A 20,008-nucleotide genomic window follows, 5' to 3' on the forward strand; every position below is an offset into this window, starting at 1 on the left:
ATGTTGCAGTCACGGTTTACTTTTTGAAAGCCAGCCTAAAGTCTTGCGTAGCTGAAGCTGTTTTAAGTACTAAAAACCATGGTCATTTTAATTGATTTTGTTTTACACTTCCCTTTCAAATTATGTTTACAGTCAATCTTGGATATTATTGATCCTGTTGCTCCAATATTGAGCTATTTCGTTTAAAAAGGAGAAAATCTGTTGTGCTGGTAGATCAGATTCTTAAGACACCTTCAAAGTAAGCTCAAAGCCAAGTGAATAGAGACATGACTCAAAATAATAACTCAATTTCGGAACAATGGTATCCAGAGCCACTCAGAATAATTGCAAGTGCTGTAAGAATGTTAAGGAAATGTATAAAATATCAAAATATCAATTACATTTGAAGCTACTTTCTTTTAAGCAAACAGAATCAATGCGTGAGAGACACTTGTAGATTGCAAGGTTGTGGTTAACATTCTTGGACTGACTTATCCTTGAACTCCTGAAAATACTTGAATTGCCATAGCTTGAAACAGTCTCGACTTCTATTTCTGCTGAGAATTCTTATAGTTTCCAAAGATGTAATTTAAATGTGTTGTAAGAATAATACAATATAGTGATTGGTTGTCCTTGGTTATGTTTTTCCGTGATCTTTTTTTCAGGGTGATATACACACTTCCGACAACAGTTCTTACTCTGGCCTAATATGGCTTCCATATTGCAGTCATGTGGCTTCTTGGATTTTGTAGGATCGAGACCCTTTACTTTAAACAATTTACATTAAGTTTGAATAGGGGTATTGTCCAATAAAAATGGGCTTCCAGTTATAAGACTTTTTGGCTTTGCAAAGACCTTTCCAATATTTGTTTCAAATTTGATACACAACTGTATTTTATGTTTTGTTCTGTTTCTGAATAATGTAAATATATTGTTAACAGTGAGACCTTATTCTGATATCAGACTGGCTGCTATATTGAAAATAATATTTGATTAACTTTGTATGGGCTTTTTTTTTTTTTACCTTAACTTCAACTAAAATAATTAGAGCGATTTTATGAATCTAGTGCTAAAGCCATTTGGGATAGGATATTTTGAGGTCATAATCAAACAAAGTCTTTATTCCCCTTCTCAGTCATATGAACATTGGTAGATTTTACCAGAATATAAAGCTACTTTTCACTGAATTATAACAGACATAGATGTCCAAAACTCAAGCGCAGGGGCCAATGGCGTCCCTTCAATCAGGCCATAGAGATCACTGACTCTGGCCCTCTGAGTTCTCAGTAACTATGTGATTTACTGTGGGTTTCGTCTTGCCCTAATGTTGAATTGCTACCTTGCTGGATAAACAACCCTTTGACCTTTCTTAGATTCTAACTATCATGCTCCCAGGATCTTGAACTCTCAGTTTGTTTTATAATTGAATAATGTGTTGTTTTTTTTGTTTTTTTTTCAGAGCTCACGGACTGCCCGCTCTGAGGAGGACAGGGACACTCTTTGGGATGCTTGGGGCCCCTGGAGCGACTGTTCGAGGACCTGTGGGGGTGGAGCCTCATACTCACTACGAAGATGCCTCAGCAGCAAGTAACTCACAACCCTGTACCTTTTAGCTCTTTTAAAATGAATTTTGTTAATCACAACCTGATACATAACTGCTTACTTACTAAATTTAGGTCATTCTTACAAGCATAGTATTTTAATTAAATATTAATTGCTTACGGCATGCAGACATTGTTGTATACTTGTATTAATGATAGCAGATACTACTGTACAACTAATGAATGAAGGGTAGATGTATTAAAGTGTTGCGCTTGTCGCAATAGTTGCAAACGAGATGGAAGTCTAGGGTGAAATGTACTAAACAAGTGCAATGCTATTAGCGAGTTTATAGGAAAATCTTTGCGGCAGCACTTTCTTTGATGTTCAACTTGAATATGAATATGTAATTAGGATTTTTTGCGTTGCCAGTTGTGCTCAATGCATTTTTGAGGCGGACACCAGAGTTCCTAATTTTCACTAAAGGCAGGGTGAACTTACAAGCCTTGAAACCTAATTTTTGTGGCATTTCTGATTTCCCCAACATGATGGGAGCAGTAGACTCTACACATGTGCCACTAATCCCCCCAGCTCATTATAAGCATCTATATAGGACCAAGATCTATTTTGTGTTATTTGTCTAGGCTACAAAGGCCAAGTTAAAAATGACAATTTAAAAAAAATGCTAAAATAATTTAGTTTCAATTAAAAATAAGCTTTTATTTACATTGTACACCAATGTGAGGATGTGTTCAATGTGGAAACTTCAGTACAGTATGAACATACTACAGGCCCTTTTTTTAAATGAAGTGCAAAGGCACATTTTCAGAGAGAAAGAAAATCCTGTTTAACGGTATTGCATAAAACTACAATTAACAATAATTTAACAGCTCCTTCTTGACAGGTGTTGCTTGTGAGTTTTAAACATTTAATTAGTTTTTTTATTACTCAAAAAATGTGCTTTACACCCCATGTGTGCAATTGAACTTTGGTTCCAACTGCTGGAGCTGGGAAAACTGAGAGTTATTGCACAGTCATGGTACCTGTGGGTGGGCATGTCTACCTTAACTTGGTTTATTGCCGTCTTACTGGTAATATGATATAATTTAGTCTTTTAAAGTTGCTCTTCATGGATTCATGTTTTTATATAAGGAAGAAAACATCATCTACACATTACATAAAGAAATACTCTCCCATTCAGTGGAAAACTAAAAAATGAATAAGGTAGCTGTTTTTTTTCCCCACAATGTATCTCAGAATGGTTCCCATTATAGAAAGAGTGCAAATATTAGGTATGGACCATTGCCTTGTAGTTTATGATCTGCCAAACCTTCTCAGACATGTCTCCTAATAGTGAAAATCAATCTTAAAATGAAATCAGCCCCTCCTGGGTATAATAGAAATACTCAAAACACATTTTATGTGACTGTTATGACCTCTGGACGGCCACTAGAAAAACCTATTGTGTTCCCACAAAACTGTCTCCAGTTACAAACCCCACACTGATCCCAAGCCTGTAATTGAGCAGCAACCTTGTCATTTATGTAAGAAACCGGATATAATAGTGATCTTTTACCATGCACCATGCCAAGTCACAGGCTTTTCTGTGGTATCTGCTATCTTTATTGTAACCACAAAAAATGTCAATGCTTCCTTATTTTGACAGTGTTTAGGTATATTTCAATGCAGACATTTTGGACTTCTATTTTGTTTGTTTAGAGAAGTGTTGGTTCTAAGTGGGTAATGCAAAAATAATAGTGTGACCGAGTTGGTTTCGTTGTTTTTCCTCCAAAAAATGTATTGTTACCAATTACTACCATGTATGTTTTATACTACTGGAAAATGTGTATATATACTGAGCATCCAAAGAAACGCATCACTTATATTTGAATAAAATTCACTAGATGCATATGAAAAATGACAAACTCTATTTTAGAGCAGGTGCAGTGACTTTATTCTGCCGATTTAACAATTGACACCACGAAGATGCTGCAAAATGATCCGTCCATCTTGGGCAGGTGTTCGTGGCCTGTCTTTGCCAGTATGTGTCTGGTTATACCATCTCGCCAGGTTTGAAATTGCTGGCTTTGAGCACCCAAGACGGCGAGCCACAGTACGCTGCCCTAGTCCAGCCTCCAACATGCCGATTGCACAAAGGCGCTGCTCTTCTGATAGACGTGGTATTTTTTTTTTTCTGTATTTTTCATTATTGCTTTTATTCAAGCTTGCAATTCAACAGCTGAAATCACTCCATATCCAGTGTCCAATCAACTGTCTCACTAATTAAGTGATTAAGTGCATATGCTTCAGTCATAGTCACTCAAGTGTGTCATGGTCAAGGATGAATGATCGAGTGACCAAAAACATGTTGTCAATATCCATGATTTATATACCTTTTTTTTTATTTAAATAAATGTATTCTAATACATAAGATTATTCTAATCTGAGAAACTACGAAATATATATATATATATATATTATATATATATATATATATATATATTGACTACGGAAAAAACGCTTTTTGCTTTTCTTTATGGAAAATAACTTTGCTTTGGAAAACCCACACACACAGGAAAAAATGCAGTGACCTTTTTTTTTGCCATATACATTGGCTGCAAGCCCAATTTTACACAGGTTTACATCTTTTCTCACATTTCCCATTTTAATGCCGACTAGGTAACTAACAGTTACCCGCTTGGAGCATAAAAACACTTCTTGAAATTAGAAAAGAAGAAAAAGTAAATCAAATTTACACTTAGAAGCTTAAAAATGCCCTCCTGAGATGTCAAATAGCGTAGTGTTACTGGTCACTAGGTGACAGTTAAAGGAACAACAATAGTTAATAGGGTTGTCATGGTCAGTAGCCGCAAGCACAGGTGTGATGCCATGTCGGGAATTTTCTGACACATGCCATACTGTAAAACTTTCCATTGAGAACATTTTAAAGCCAGAGGGGCTGTAATATAGTAACCTTTGTGTTTGAGGGGAAAAAAAAAAAGTATTGTATATTAATTGCACAGTGAACTAAAGCACTGAAACTCTTTGAAAAAGGGGTCTGGTGAAGACTAAATCAATTCCCCAGCAGTTGGCTTTTGTGTTGAAATCAGAATCGTTGCATGTGATGTTTGGCAGATCAAAGCCTTATTCAAGTTCCACTAGAGAGGCCCAGGTGTAGCTGTGCAGTGGTTATAAACTCGCTGTGGTATGGCCTGTGTGACAGCGAGGCCACCAGACTGCTTATACTACACACCACTCTATCAGTGGATATGGAACTGAACATTAAACCTATATTGTATCTAACCACTGGCACACAACCCCAAAGACTAGAGTCCTCAGAATGTTATGCTTCAAGCTTCTCTTTTATAAAAGGGTAATTTTGCAGTTTTCCCATGGTTATACTATGCATTTACCATAGCTTTATTACACATTGCTATGCTTTTACTATGGGAAAAGGGACCACTCACTTTACTTCATGAGGGTAAAGGAGCTCACCAAACGTCATTTTTGACCAGAGAGTAATTGAAAATGTTGATGGCTACCAATCACACCAATGCATTCAAATGTCGAATTTTAAATTCCTAATGTTCTAACGACATGAAGATAAATACTATGTTTATTCAAACGATTCAATTTTGCGTGCCCAATTAATCGATTGTTATTTGGAGGCTTAACTGACAGCCCTAGAATGTTTCAAAAAATAAATACAGGGCAAATGACCAGCTCTGCAGAAACAAAACCTGTATTAGTTTCTTACTGGTTTCCCCTAGTGCCTAGCACAAAGACCTATTTAAGAGTATAGATAACAATCAACTGGGAGTAGAATTTAAAAGTATAAGGGCTTTTTCTTTGTTTTTGGTAATGGAACACTAACGTAGTAAACATTTGGTTTACATTGTTATGATCTAGTACCAAATCCTGACTACTGTATATACTGAGACTAATCAAACATAATAAACATGGTAAAAATAACCTAGGTACTGGCAGAGGCACTGTAATGTTTTGATTTGGTTTACCCATTTAAATATGTGAAACTGACCTTGACCGAGCATACATTTTGCTATGGATCTTCCCTACACACCAATTCACAGAATATCTCATTTAGTTTATACTCAAAACGTGTGTTTATTTTACAAGTAGATTTTCCTGTCAAGGCAAGTCTTTGAAGACGTTCTACAGTATTTGTATAAATACTTATGGAGGAAAAAAAAACATGATGTGCTCATGAACTGATGTATTAGTTTAGTTCATCTTAATCTTAAAACTTTTAACTTTAACATGACCGTTCATTTTCGTACTTGCTACTGTATTATTTTCTCTCTGCATTGAAGCTCATTTTTTTGCATCTCCAAGGCATCTTGAAACAATGGCATTTGCACTGCCTAGCACCTATAAGTTTTTAAACGACAAAACAGAAAAAGCTACATTTACAATAGTTACTGTGAAACACGTCACAGTACTTCCAAGCTCTGTTGAACGAAATTCAAATCAGTGTTCCTGGTCTTGTCTGCTCCCACACCATCCAATTAAATCTTGCTGTCGCTTAAAGTGTGGGAAAATGAGTGCGTCAGGATTGGTTTAGGAATTGAAGCTTGTTGGTGGGACTAGGCCTAGGCCATTGGGATTGTTTGTCTTAGAAAAGCAGAGCAGACCTTGATTTTACTACACACCACAGTACATTTTTACAGTGATTTAGTAGTTATACTATGCATTTAACATACTTTACCATGTTTATTATTATGCCTCTCTGGGATTTACAATGCATACTTATGCGCCACCATGCCTTCACCATGCTTTTATTCCACTTTGTTTTGCTTTTACTATGATGGGCACTAAAGGAGGCCAAACTGAAGCACTAAGTGCATATGGACTATCCCATAAGCACAGTTTTAACATATTAACTTTTGGCCCTGCTGAGTGTGTGTTTGGATTTCAGCTCAGACCCATTTACACTGGGAACCATGTCGCCACATAAACGCACCTCTCTTGAGGACAGATATTGCTTTTCAGCCCATTAGAACATTTAATGAAAAAGTGTGACAGAAGCATGTCGACTGTAAAGCTGCTTAATGAAGTACAGCTGTGGTCGTGGTGTTTTCTCAGATGCCAAAGATAACAGATATTATGACTGCCTCTTTTTGTATCCCTTGGTCTTTTCCTTGTTGATTTATTGTTGCTGTGGTACTGTCAGCTTGCCACCCTAACAAAAGCTTTCAAAGATGTTTGTTAACCATCTAAGCTATGTTAGTGGTAATTGCTGTGCTGGTTTTCAAAAGGGTTCATTTTTTGTATTATTTAAGCCTTTATGTAAATCCTTAAGATAATGATCCAACATGACATCTGCGTTCATAAATATATTCAGATGCCTGTTTTTACTGGGCCTGTACACATTCACAGAATATTCTTCTTTGTTTTCATAAAACACAACGACTGGAACTCGTATTTCAAATTTTAAAGTGTTAAGATGGAAATGATGAAGTTTAAGTGCTACTGATTACAAGGGTTGCTTAATAACAGTAATAAGTACCACAACGCTCCAGAGATGCCAAAGCTATAAATTTGCGTTTTGCTGGAAAGGGATTGCGCTTTGAAGTCTGTGGCTCTTGAGGCCTGTCCCAAACGAATCGAGGTATACAGAAAGTAGCTGCAGCAAATCAACTTCAACATTTGTCATTATCACGGTTAACAGAATGGTATAAAAACTATAACGCCATTGGAGTGTCTTCCTTTCTGTTCTGTTGCGGTTTCTATTTCACAAGCATCACAGAGACATTTGGAACCGTTATAAATAAGTCAAGTTAGAATTCATAGTGCCCGGTTATTCTTACTGACGCCTTTTGAAACAGAATCCCGATTCTTATGTTTTTACTCCTATACTGTAATTATGAAAGTTTGTTATCCTGGGATAAGAAATTCCAAAGATAAATAAATAAGTCTAACTTAAGCTGCATTGAAATACGTGATGCAATCATTTAGCCGAGTGTCGCTTGCTTGGATCAAACTAAAGCAACAAAGTTCTATTCTAAATCTGTAAGCATGATGCCTTACACTGCACTACCAAAGCACATACTGTATTAAACCTTATTTTCCCTTTGAAAAGGAGTAAGCTGAAGACCTGAGGGCATTATCTTTTATAACACTCCCTAGACACTAACCTGAACCTGAGTTTTGCATAAACGAGATACAACTATAAGAAACTATTATGTCACGACCCCATTGGAACATATTAGCAGCAGCTACGCTTATAATTTCACTGAGTATAGATTTCACACTCAGAATGTCAACGACAAAGCATTCTAAATGTTTAAACCACAACATGTTCTAGAAAAAAATAGATCAAGTATGTCAGTATCCGGCTTTTGTCTGGTTTTTTATTTAATGACTTATAATATGTTTATAAGTGTTCGGTGGCTTCCTCAAGTCGAGAGTGTGCTTTCTCTTGCACTCTTTGCATGATGAACCTGACGCAGCAGAGTGTGTGTGAGAAATACGCTCTACTTGGTAAGAGGTAGTCACCGAACATAAGAAGTTCACGCTTCACATAAAACTTCATTAGTTGAAGTGTTTGTCATACCTCAGAAATGATGGTTGTGTTTGAAGTTAGATGGCATGTTTTTGTTTCCTTGGGTGTCGTTATGGCTCATGTTCTAATGCTAGCAGCATGTAAATATTTCCTCTGTAACCAAGGATGTTTCTGACGGTTAATAATTGTGAGCAGCAACTATTCATAAGGAAACCCTTAGTTATGGGTGGTGGGTGGTGTGCTCTACTATTTCACCCGTTGGTGATAATGATACAGTGATGTATCCTGAGTGGTCTGCAACTCTTGTTGCTTGCCAGTAGTACTCCCTGTGTTCTGCCCACCTCCACTCTGGGCAGCACGTTGGTGAGGATCCTCTACTTGCTTGGACTGCCCTGCTTTCACTTTGCCCCCTCTTTCTTGAGTCAATCATGTCTTACACTGGGTGGTGCTGACAGCTTTGACATGGCACCACTACATTCCCAGATCACCCCCCCCCCCCCCCCCCCCCCCCCCCATGGCTAACTCTGTATTATAACAATATCCAGACTTTATTTGTTTATAGGAAACTGGACCCCCACACATACATACATTACTGTAAAACATGTGTTTTTGTAGTGCTGCTAGTTGTATAAGAATATACATAGTTCTGTTGGGTTTATTGTGTTGTCATCGCCCTCTGTACATATTTGTTTTATTTTTTATAAAGTTTTTTTTTTTTTTTTTTTTTAAACATTTGGTTTATTCTAAATCAGATGTTGCTATATACTATTGAGTTAATAGTATATTTCTTTTTATGAGAGAAATGAAAGTTACAATTTGGGAGAGGGGATCTGTACATTTAGTCTACTAATAGAGGCTGGGAATACTGTATTTATGCTTGTTGCCAACGTGATGGGTAATTATTTTTTTAATTTCTTTTGTAGGAACTGTGAAGGGCGGAATATCAGATACAGGACATGCAGCAATGTGGTAAGTAAATGTTAAATGTAGAATTCAACTGTGAATTGGCAGCTGAGCGGTTCTGTTCCCTAATGTGCAAGGGAGGTGGTCTCACACCATAGACAGGACAAACCTGAACACACAGTAATTCGTCACATATCCGACTGCGGTGGGACCAGAGTAAGGGTGGAGATGTAAAAAATCGGGTGAATGAATCCTTTTTAGTACCATTATACACAGATGTAACAATTGCTATATTCACACAATTATTGTTTTGAGATTCAGCTTTTATTAGGGAGCTCCCCTAAATTCCTTGTTTAGAAAGATACAGGGTATTAATGCTAGTGACAGGGTAGCTTTCTGCCTTGTGGATTCGCTGCTGAGTGACAGGCAGGAGATCAGGACGTAGGTTGAAGTTGATACACCCCGCAGGCGAACAAGATTTATTTACATATCAAGTCAGCACACTGAACAGCTCATACAACACAGTGTACAAAAACTTTGATAGGATCTACAATATCTGAACTAATCTTCTCTGTTCAATGTTAAAGTAATGTTGCTGAAGAAGTTGATAATGCAAATAAACAGCTAGGGCTATGTGAGGCGGATATGTGATGTACGGATACTGTATTTAATAGCCATTAGTAAAAAATAAATAAAAAAAAACAAAACAAAAAAAAAACAATTTTGGTTATTCATTACCGATAAAAAAAAAAAAAAAAAAAAAAATCAATTCGATTTAAATAAATTGCTGTCATCCCACCTTTTATAAAATTATGTATGTGCAGATCACATACTTTTTTGTGTTCCTTGTATAAGATGCTTATTGACAAAATAAGCTGTTTTAGATAAACTGATAAACTATATTATTTAATGCAAAGTAGGTTAGAGGTGCCATAACTAACTGTTATCGGCTAAGTTTACAGCTAGTAGAATATGAATGTAGCTAGCAATATCAACCAATGCAAACTCAGTGTAGATAATGTTCATGTGGCAGAGCACAGCTCTGCCCTTTAGAAATTGGCAGGGATGGGGTTCAATTCCCCTACCTGCCTGGGTTTATTATGTTCAGGTGGCTGGGGTTGATTAGTTGATTAGCATAATTAATGATCAATCAGCGCCCAGCCACCTGACATAAAAGGAGGACTCTGCTTCCCGTTGAGAGGGGGGAGCTGAGGAAGCAGGTTGTGGGTTTTTTTTTAAATCCAGTGAAGGCATTGCCCAGCCTGGAAATCTTTGTTTTTGTAAGTTTTGCTTTTTTGTGTCTTTCTTTTTGTGTTTAAACATCTTTATTTTCGCCCTTGTGCCTTTTTATTTTGTGTTTATTTTTAATAAAAGCGTTATTTTTTTGAACTGCAGTCTGTCTCTGGACCTCTATCCACTCACCAGCCTGTCACAGTTCAGCTTTCGCGTGCTAAGAATTTCAGACCAAGACCTTGCTGCTACACTGCGTGTGTGCTCAAAACATTAGTGTATATGGTGAACATAATAAAGGCCCCAAGGCCAGGAGTTCTGTAACAATTTGAATTGAGATGATAAATAATGTACACTGCATTACTCTGCATATTCCAGTTAGGTAGTGTGAGCTGTAAACCGGTTCCAGTCACACTACCCAGTGCGTTTACTGCCACCATAGGAGTAGTTCCCACTGATATGTTACAATGTGGTTTGCTTGCTAAAAAATGTAGACATATTTAGACAGACTTGTGGTGAGTTAAAAAAAAATAATAATAATATTCCCAGCTATTTATTCCCAAACAGGTAAAAAGGAAAACATTGATTTGAAGTTATTAAAAAAACAAGAGGTTTGGGAACAATTATTTAAACCAAACTGTCTGATTTGAAGGAAACTGCTTGGGTTATTAACTCTGTGGGTATCCAGTTTGCTGCCGAGCAATATCAAAGACGCAACATCTGTTTTTTGTGAGTTTGTGAGTCTTGGCCGTAACGTTTTAGTTATTGTTAAATTGCACACATTTGGAAGAGTTTAGAGACTGATTGTTCTTTAAAGTTTTTTAAGAAGATATACAGGCCTAGTTTCTTTATATATATATATAAAGAAACTAGGCCTGTATATTCTTAGCAGTCATTTTGGAACATCTTTTGGGTCCTCTCTTTATCAGTCAATAAGGCAGTTGTTTCTTATATGGAACATCTGGGACTTGGACTCACCAGATGGATAAGGCCTAAAAATATGCCATGATGTTTATTTAAATGCAGAGTGTAAATGGAATGTCAGTCTTTATTAAGGGAAGAGGTCTTTTAAGTCATGTGCTGTGCTTTGGTCATTTTCCGGGAAAATGAAGGGGGTGAGATTAATTCCTTTAAAAGTGCCCCAGCTTATGAATAATTACTAAAGCAATATGTTTCAGCTGGTGGTCCCCCCACATTTCATTGAGATTTATTTGTAGAACATGAGGGGATGTGGAGAACAAACCAGCTACCTCAAAATCTGGGCCTCTGACTGACTATGGCGTGAAACAACAAACCATCGAAGAGAATGCCTTCTTAATGCTGGGCCTAGTAACTGATATGAAAATGGAGCCCTGAGGTGTTCTGACAGGCGTAGAAGTGACACTTAAGGGGTGATGTAAGGAACTGGTGCAAAACCCCCATAATGCTGCCGTAAGTCGTGTATATTAAAATACATTCAAATGAACAAAATAGTGTGGAATTGGGCAGGATTTGGATACTAAGCGGGTGCAAATATTATAATTTGATGTAATTTTGCTTTGCACATTTTCCCCCTTTTTCACAGCACACATGGCCTCAAAAGCCACCTCCCCCTTAAAGGCCCAAAAGTCTTAGCCTGGCCCCTGGCCCCTGACCCCTGACTGGAGCTACTAATGGGCCCACGGATGGCCGCGGTGTGAGGCCCTCCTCCATCACCAACAGCAATGTTGTCAGTGGCAATACTGACATTGGCAAGACTGGCATCAGCAAAGCTGGCATTCCAGCAGTGGCTGCGGACACAGCACTGAAAGACCCCTGGGCAGTGATGAACAGGCAACCCCGGGCATTGCAGGCAGGGCGGGCTTGACAGCCCTAGGTATTACAGGCTTGGCATTGCAGGCGTTGCAGCCCTATGTGGAGTAGGATAGGACAGGAATGGTCCCTCGAGAGGTAGCTTCAGCTACTCTGGTGGTGGAGGCGGGAGCAGCAGGTAGTCTCTCTTCGGCCGTGGAGGTGGGGGCAGCGGGTAGGCACAACCTAGCGGTGGAGTTGGGAGCAGCGGGCAGTTTCCCTGTGGCGGCAAAGGCAGGAGCAGTGGGTAGTCTCCCTCTAACACTAGACATGGTCCAGCTATCCCTTGGCCGCTGGGGACTGGTGCAGCTCTCCCTCGGTCGCTGGGGACTGGTGCGGCTCTTCCTTTTTGGGCGCTGGTGTGGACATGCCTACTGCCTGTGGATCTGGAGTAGGCGTGTCTCCTCCCGATGGGACTGAACGGTGTGCGGTGTTACTGTTCCCAGGCTTCCCATCATACCCCATCTCTGGCTCACAGCATGTTGATCGTAATCGGGAGGACCTCCTGGAAGTTACCTTCAGGGTCCATAAGCCAGTCCCATATTTCCCTCGAGGGCATTGGACGCTTGCGCTGGATACTCAGTCGCCCCCCTCATGGGCTCTGAAGCTTGCATTGGCTCCTTCCCTTTCTTCCGGGGATGACCATTCCTCCCCTTCTTCCTCTTTAGTGCAGTTGGCTGAAGGGGCCCGTGATGAGAGGTGCCTAGGCTCGGCACAGGCAAAGCATTTCTCTTTCCCTTTTAAGGCAGGTGAGGCAGGTGTCCTGGTTCATCTACGCCAATGGTAAGGCTTTCAGATGGATCCACTGTGGTCTCCACCTCACCCTGATTTGAAGGCCTTCATAAAGAGGGAGTCTTCTCAGGGGCATATGTCAGAGAGGTTTCCATGTTCCAGACAGGCAAGGCACCATGGGCCCCTTCCTTCCTTTAACTCGTGTGCCACCTCTCCTTGTATTCCCCCACCTTCATTTTCTCCACTCTTCAAAAACTACACAACCAAAACGTTCTCTAAAAAAAAAAAAAAAAAAAAAAGAATTCCCTACAGTACTTTTCCTGACCTGTGTATATGCAGGTGCTGTTTCCAAGTGTGACCGGTGTGGTGACGTCAGACCAGAGTGCTAGGCACATTTCTGAATGTCATGCTGAAAAGGGAAGGCCAAATACATATCATTTCCTAAGGATACTCACATAAGTGATGTTGGCTGAGGCTTTCTTAGAAAACTTTTCTTACTGTGTGCCAGTAGGACTTTGCTGCCCTTCCTCTGACATTTGCTTTGTATTTTCGTACTCCACAAATGCTATACAGCGACTACTGCTCTCTGTACGCCTAACTCTGCAAGTGCGACCGCGAAATAGACCGATGCGCTCATTGAGACACTCATTATAATAATTGCGGATTATTGTTTGTGTTTGAGTATTTTACATTGCTCTAAGCTTACATAGGGCCATGGACGCCCTACTGTAAGGTGGGGGGGGGCAATATGTGTGGCAATTTAGGAAAATAAGGCGTGACGTCACAGCAAATTCTTATTCTACACATGAACTTCATGAATGACCCGTGGGCAAGCAATGAGTCATGTCAGGTTCAGACAGACTAGTTAATTGTGTAAAATAAGGAAGGGTGGAGAATCTGGTGTGTTCCAGTCCCAAACAAAACAAGTTAACCATTCTGAATGATAAAACCTTTTAAAAATATTGCAAAGGGGTTGTAAAAATGTGTGTGTGTGTGTGTGTGTGTGTGTGTGTGGGGGGGGGGGGGACAATTACATGTACTGTCCCCCCCACTACGAAAAGTGGGTGGGACTTGACTCCCTCGTCCCCCCTGTGATCTGCGCCTATGCATAGGGTGCAGTACAAAATAATTGCCTGGCTGCAATGCAAATTTAATTTTGTATCTTCAATTATTTGCACTGCGCCTATACTTACATCACCTTCTAAATCTCATAGATTGTCTTGTTTTTTTCTTTACTTTATAGTGTGGGATTCATAAGTTATGGATAATTAAATGTAATCCTTAATACAAGTAAAGCAAGTTTGAAGGAACCATTGTACACAGTCTTAAAAAAATGCTCAGTATTGAGTAGGCTTGGAGACTGAACTGCTACCTCACACTGTAAGAGGTGGGTGGTCCCTTAGGGCAAGTTTGTGTTGCAATTTGTATTTATTGACAAATGGAAACTGATATGGATCTGCAGTAATCAGACCAGAGCATTCCCCAAGAAGACCCCTCTTGATAGAAACATAATTTGTATTATCCTGCCCTCATAACTGTTTCCTTCTCTTGATTGACTATACATGTTTATCCGCAGGACTGCCCCCCGGACTCAGGTGATTTCCGTGCCCAGCAGTGCTCTGCCCACATTGATGTCCGGTACCAGGGGCAGTATTATGAGTGGCTGCCTCTTTACAATGACCCCGAGAACCCTTGTGCGCTCAAGTGCAAGGCTAAAGGGACATCACTGGTGGTGGAGCTGGCACCTAAAGTACTTGACGGCACCAGGTGCTACACGGAGTCACTGGACATGTGCATTAGTGGCACTTGTCAGGTAAGGGATTCACTTCAATGTAATATTTACCTTGGGAAGTGGCATGAGATCACTTTTCAAAAAGGCAATAACACAGCAGACATAATTACACAGACATTTGATCAATAAAACAGGGGGTTCTCGCCTTGAAAATACTTATGCAGTTTTACTGTGTTTTAAATGGTAAATGTTTGCTTAGTTTACCAGGTTCAAGTTGGGGTTATGGATAAAATGCCAATTTAACCATTTTAATAGTATATTTTCAGTACAAACAAAACAACTGTTACTCAAACTTACACAACAGTGTAACAGTTTACATAAAGGCATGTAGTCTTCTTTTGATGCAATGGAGATTACTTTCCATAAAAGCTTACAAGCTTTGCTCTTTTAAAAAAAGGACAGCTGAAGATCAATAACAACATTCTTTTTGAAGGCACATCTGTTTGTATATGAATCATACAAAACTTGTCACAGCTAATTTGAAAGCAGATTCCTGTCTTCCTCCTTCAGGTTGTCTGCTCACTGAATTTCCTTACATTGTGTGCTCTTCTCTTATCTGGAATTCCCTTGTGTCACTGTTTTAGCTTTCTCCTGGGTTATCCAAACACACAGTTTCCTGTTAACAGAATTAGCTTTTCCTTATTTTTAATCTTACAAGTGCACTCCAAACTAGTGCTGATGGGCCATAAGAGTAGAAAGTGCACTTTTCTTCTGCTGGAAAATTGCTTTGAAGACCATTCCCATTATGTTAACAACAGATCAAAGATTGTTCTTTCCTATTAATCAATTTCTTTCCTATTAATCTTGTGGCTCCTCCTTGTCTGTTATGTAAGATGCACTCATGAGATAAATACTGGATTGTTTGCATTGGTCAAATATGTTGTTACTTTTATGTAAGTGAATAAGTTGTGGTGTTTGTGATCTCTAATCGTGTCATCTTATGGTCCCTGTGATAGAGGGTTGTGGGTGATCCACTGACAGACTTGGAGAAACACAGGAAGTTGACTTTGAGACATCACGCAGACACCCAGGATTTATTTACAGGAACTATCCTAGAAATGGCATGCAACGGGCGACTATACAACAAGTATACAAAAAGACAAAGCAAATAAAACTCTGATCTTGGGTCAAAGAGGTTTAGTTTCTTTTCACAAGACAGGTTTGTTGTCGGGGGTAGTGTGTGTGGTGCTGGTCCTTGGCTTGTAGCATGGAGGTGTGTCAGTGGCTCCCGTTTATTTCAAAATGCTGCACTGGAACACACCTACCAGTCAACCCGAGAACCATACCCATCCAATCCTCTGCTGCAATTCCCTGTAAACAAACATAGCTGGCGGTGCATCTCAGTTGCAACGTCTGGCTCTCTAATAGCATAAAAGACAAATAAACAAAATACACAACACATGATATACATGTATCCTTGCCCTGCCACAGTCCCCTACACATATATGGACTGGTTCAATATCTATATAACTAATCAATATTAAAGTACCATTTAAATGCTTTTTACATTCACATTAGTGTTTTATGCTGTTTGCAATGCTTCAGAGTGTTTCTGGCATAGCTAGCTTCATTTATTGAATTCTTACCGTTTTCTTTGTCTGCCTTTACTTGGCTTTGAAGTTGCCCAGGACTGAACAGCTTACCTCATTCCGTTCAAATCATGTGACAATGTGACTTGTCAACTGCCAGCTCCAGTGTTGAAAAATCACATTGGGGGAGTTTCGATGTGTGTTCTAATGTTTGTCGAGACATTGTGCTCGAGCCAAATGAAGAATGAGCCTATACATTTCGGGTTTCCATTGGGTCAGTTTACTTTACTCAAGAAAACCCTCTTTTCACCTGACCTCATACAAATGAAGGGTAAAGGAGGAGGTTGATATGCACATTAGCCATGCATAGCGTTCACGTGCTGTTTTCACAGACAGCTTGGGAAAGTGTGGTTTCCATGCACAGAAAACAGGTACACAAAATAATCTTGTTTGAGTGAAACTTTAAAGCACAGTGTTAATCTCATGTATTAAAGCTGTGATTTGTAAGTTTCCTGGTTGTTTAATAATGTGTTTTACTGCTATTTGCTATTGAACGGTAGAGAATATCATTTTTTTACGTATAAAAAGGTAAGACATACTATATGACTTAAGTAGGATTGTGTCAATGCCACTGAACTGTTATTGTGAACAAAGAGGCCAAAGTTTTTTGTTGTTTTTTTTTAATTTTCCATTTCAGATTGTTGGCTGTGACCATGAACTGGGAAGCACCGCGAAGGAAGACAACTGCGGAGTGTGCAATGGAGACGGCTCTACCTGTCGACTTGTCAGAGGACAGTATAAATCCCAGCTCTCAACAAATAAAAGTAAGTGATAAAAAATACCCTCTGCTTTTGCTTAACATTTTCCTTTTAAAAAATGTGTAACATGCTTTGGATAAAGCTGTGACCGCTTTGGTGACCTATTATTATTAGTACTGATTAGGATGAACCTGTTATAAGAGAATATCTATTGTCTCTTCCACCGGTAATATTAGTGCAGAAGCCAACTGACCAAGAGTGACTTCAGAGTTAGTTTTCCAGGCAATACCTCCACAAAATGTGTTCACGTGTTGGTCAGACATACTCTTGGGAATAAGAATTGGTGAGTTGGTGATTTTAAAAATAGAGTTGTCTTGCGTAAGAATGAAATATTTTGTGGTTACCCACTCTGTTGTTCCCTCTGGGAAGTGCTGTCATTGGTCCCGCCTACCGAAGGAATAAGTAGTCCCTTCGTGGAGATCACTTTCTCTTTTGCTTCTCACAGTCATGTAGATAAGGTAGGTATGCTAACCCCTCCAGTTGCTATGATTGAGTCTGTGTTAAAGAGCTCTCACTAAGAGTTTTCAGAAAGTTCCTCTGCAATTTTATTGCTGGAAGTTGGCTTGTCACTTCTACGGAATCAGAAACTCGGCTTCTGAGACTGAGCTATAAACGCTGCAGAAATGCACACAGTTTATTTTTTTTCTTTTGAACAGCCTACATCACCTGGCAACTGTAGTCTGCGTTCTTAACCCTACAGCGTTGTTATTTTGTGTTGTCTTTTTCCTCTGCTATTTGCAGCTAAAAAAAAAAAGAGATGAGAGACACGTGATTCCTCCACCTGGGATTGGGCTCTGCCTCTGTTGAGTCGATGCCGTTGGATTGACTCAGCCCACCCACTCAGTGTGTGTGGCCCAATAAATAAATAAATGAATAAATAAATAAAAATAAACCCTACCCATTCAGCTTCTGCTGTATGTGTCTTTTCCACTGCATCACAGTTAAAAAATAAATAAATTAAAAAAAACCTGTGCTTCCACCACTGGGTCTGGTTCTAATAGCACCACTGCCAAGTAGCCTCCACGGATACATAGACCCACCCACCTCGGTGCGTTGGGTCTCAATTTAAAAAAAAAGTCTCTCTTTTTCTTTTACTTGCTTCTTACTGTCTGTAGGCTGTGCTCTACTCCGCTGTAAGCTACGCGCTGCTCCAGTTGTGTGAATGCACACGGTCCAGACCAAACTGTAGACAGTGCTACTCATTGCTGCAAGCTACACTCTGCCCCGCTTGTGTGACTACATGCCATCGGATCCCCTTTGCAGCTGCAAGGAATCAAGGTGTTGAACTACCTGGACAACTGGTTGATCTGCTCCCAGTCACAGAAAGGGGCAGTGGCCCACACGGCGATCATGATGGAGCATCTGGCAAGACTGGGTCTCATCCTCAATGATGCCAAAAGCCAATTAATACCGGTGCAAAGTATGGTTTACGGCTGGACTCCCTTACAATGCAAGCCTACCTGTCACAAGACAGAGTAGCCGACATTCACAACTGTCTAACCCTGTTTCAACAGGGATCGACAGTACAATTTGTATTCTATCAGAAATTACTGGGTCTGATGGTCACAGCTTCATTAGCCATCCAGCTGGGGTTACTCCATATGCGCCCGATTCAAGCATGGCTCAATGCTTCTGGCTACATCCCAAATGCAACAGATACCGTCAGCTGACCGTGTCTCGCATATACTGGGAAGCTCTGCGCTGGTGGAGGCAAGCCTCTTATTTGCACAGTGGTGTAAGGATGGGAGTGATCGACAACAGACATAAGAACATAAGAACATAAGAAAGGTTACAAACGAGAGGAGGCCATTCAGCCCATCTTGCTCGTTTGGTTGTTAGTAGCTTATTGATCCCAGAATCTCATCAAGCAGCTTCTTGAAGGATCCCAGGGTGTCAGCTTCAACAACATTACTGGGAAGTTGATTCCAGACCCTCACAATTCTCTGTATAAAAAAGTGCCTCCTATTTTCTGTTCTGAATGCCCCTTTGTCTAATCTCCATTTGTGACCCCTGGTCCTTGTTTCTTTTTTCAGGCTGAAAAAGTCCCTTGGGTCGACACTGTTAATACCTTTTAGAATTTTGAATGCTTGAATTAGGTCGCCACGTAGTCTTCTTTGTTCAAGACTGAACAGATTCAATTCTTTTAGCCTGTCTGCATATGACATGCCTTTTAAGCCCGGAATAATTCTGGTCGCTCTTCTTTGCACTCTTTCTAGAGCAGCAATATCTTTTTTATAGCGAGGTGACCAGAACTGCACACAATATTCAAAATGAGGTCTTACTAGTGCATTGTACAGTTTTAACATTACTTCCCTTGATTTAAATTCAACACTTTTCACAATGTATCCGAACATCTTGTTAGCCTTTTTTTATAGCTTCCCCACATTGTCTAGATGAAGACATTTCTGAGTCAACAAAAACTCCTAGGTCTTTTTCATAGATTCCTTCTCCAATTTCAGTATCTCCCATATGATATTTATAATGTACATTTTTATTTCCTGCGTGCAGTACCTTACACTTTTCTCTATTAAATGTCATTTGCCATGTGTCTGCCCAGTTCTGAATCTTGTCTAGATCATTTTGAATGACCTTTGCTGCTGCAACAGTGTTTGCCACTCCTCCTACTTTTGTGTCGTCTGCAAATTTAACAAGTTTGCTTACTATACCAGAATCTAAATCATTAATGTAGATTAGGAATAGCAGAGGACCTAATACTGATCCCTGTGGTACACCACTGGTTACCACACTCCATTCTGAGGTTTTTCCTCTAATCAGTACTTTCTGTTTTCTACATGTTAACCACTCCCTAATCCATGTACATGTGTTTCCTTGAATCCCAACTGCGTTCAGTTTGAGAATTAATCTTTTGTGCGGGACTTTGTCAAAAGCTTTCTGGAAATCTAAATAAACCATGTCATATGCTTTGCAATTATCCATTATCGATGTTGCATCCTCAAAAAAATCAAGCAGGTTAGTTAGACACGATCTCCCTTTCCTAAAACCATGTTGACTGTCTCCCAGGATACTGTTACCATATAGGTAATTTTCCATTTTGGATCTTATTATAGTTTCCATAAGTTTGCATATAATAGAAGTCAGGCTTATTGGTCTGTAGTTACCTTGTTCAGTTTTG

General features: G+C 39.6%; 1 protein-coding gene across 1 annotated transcript in view; it reads left to right on the forward strand.

Moving 5' to 3' along the window:
* The window catches only part of LOC121321625 (ADAMTS-like protein 1), a 100,159-nt gene that overhangs the window by 8,623 nt on the left and 71,528 nt on the right, over nucleotides 1–20,008 (forward strand). The window contains exons 2-5 of the mRNA XM_041260630.1: nucleotides 1,439–1,566; nucleotides 8,965–9,010; nucleotides 14,313–14,549; nucleotides 16,755–16,881. Of these exons, the coding sequence (XP_041116564.1) occupies nucleotides 1,439–1,566; nucleotides 8,965–9,010; nucleotides 14,313–14,549; nucleotides 16,755–16,881 (538 nt within the window). The remainder of the gene's footprint in view (nucleotides 1–1,438; nucleotides 1,567–8,964; nucleotides 9,011–14,312; nucleotides 14,550–16,754; nucleotides 16,882–20,008) is intronic.

This window comes from Polyodon spathula, chromosome 1, assembly GCF_017654505.1.
Source record: "Polyodon spathula isolate WHYD16114869_AA chromosome 1, ASM1765450v1, whole genome shotgun sequence".
Taxonomy (NCBI): domain Eukaryota; kingdom Metazoa; phylum Chordata; class Actinopteri; order Acipenseriformes; family Polyodontidae; genus Polyodon; species Polyodon spathula.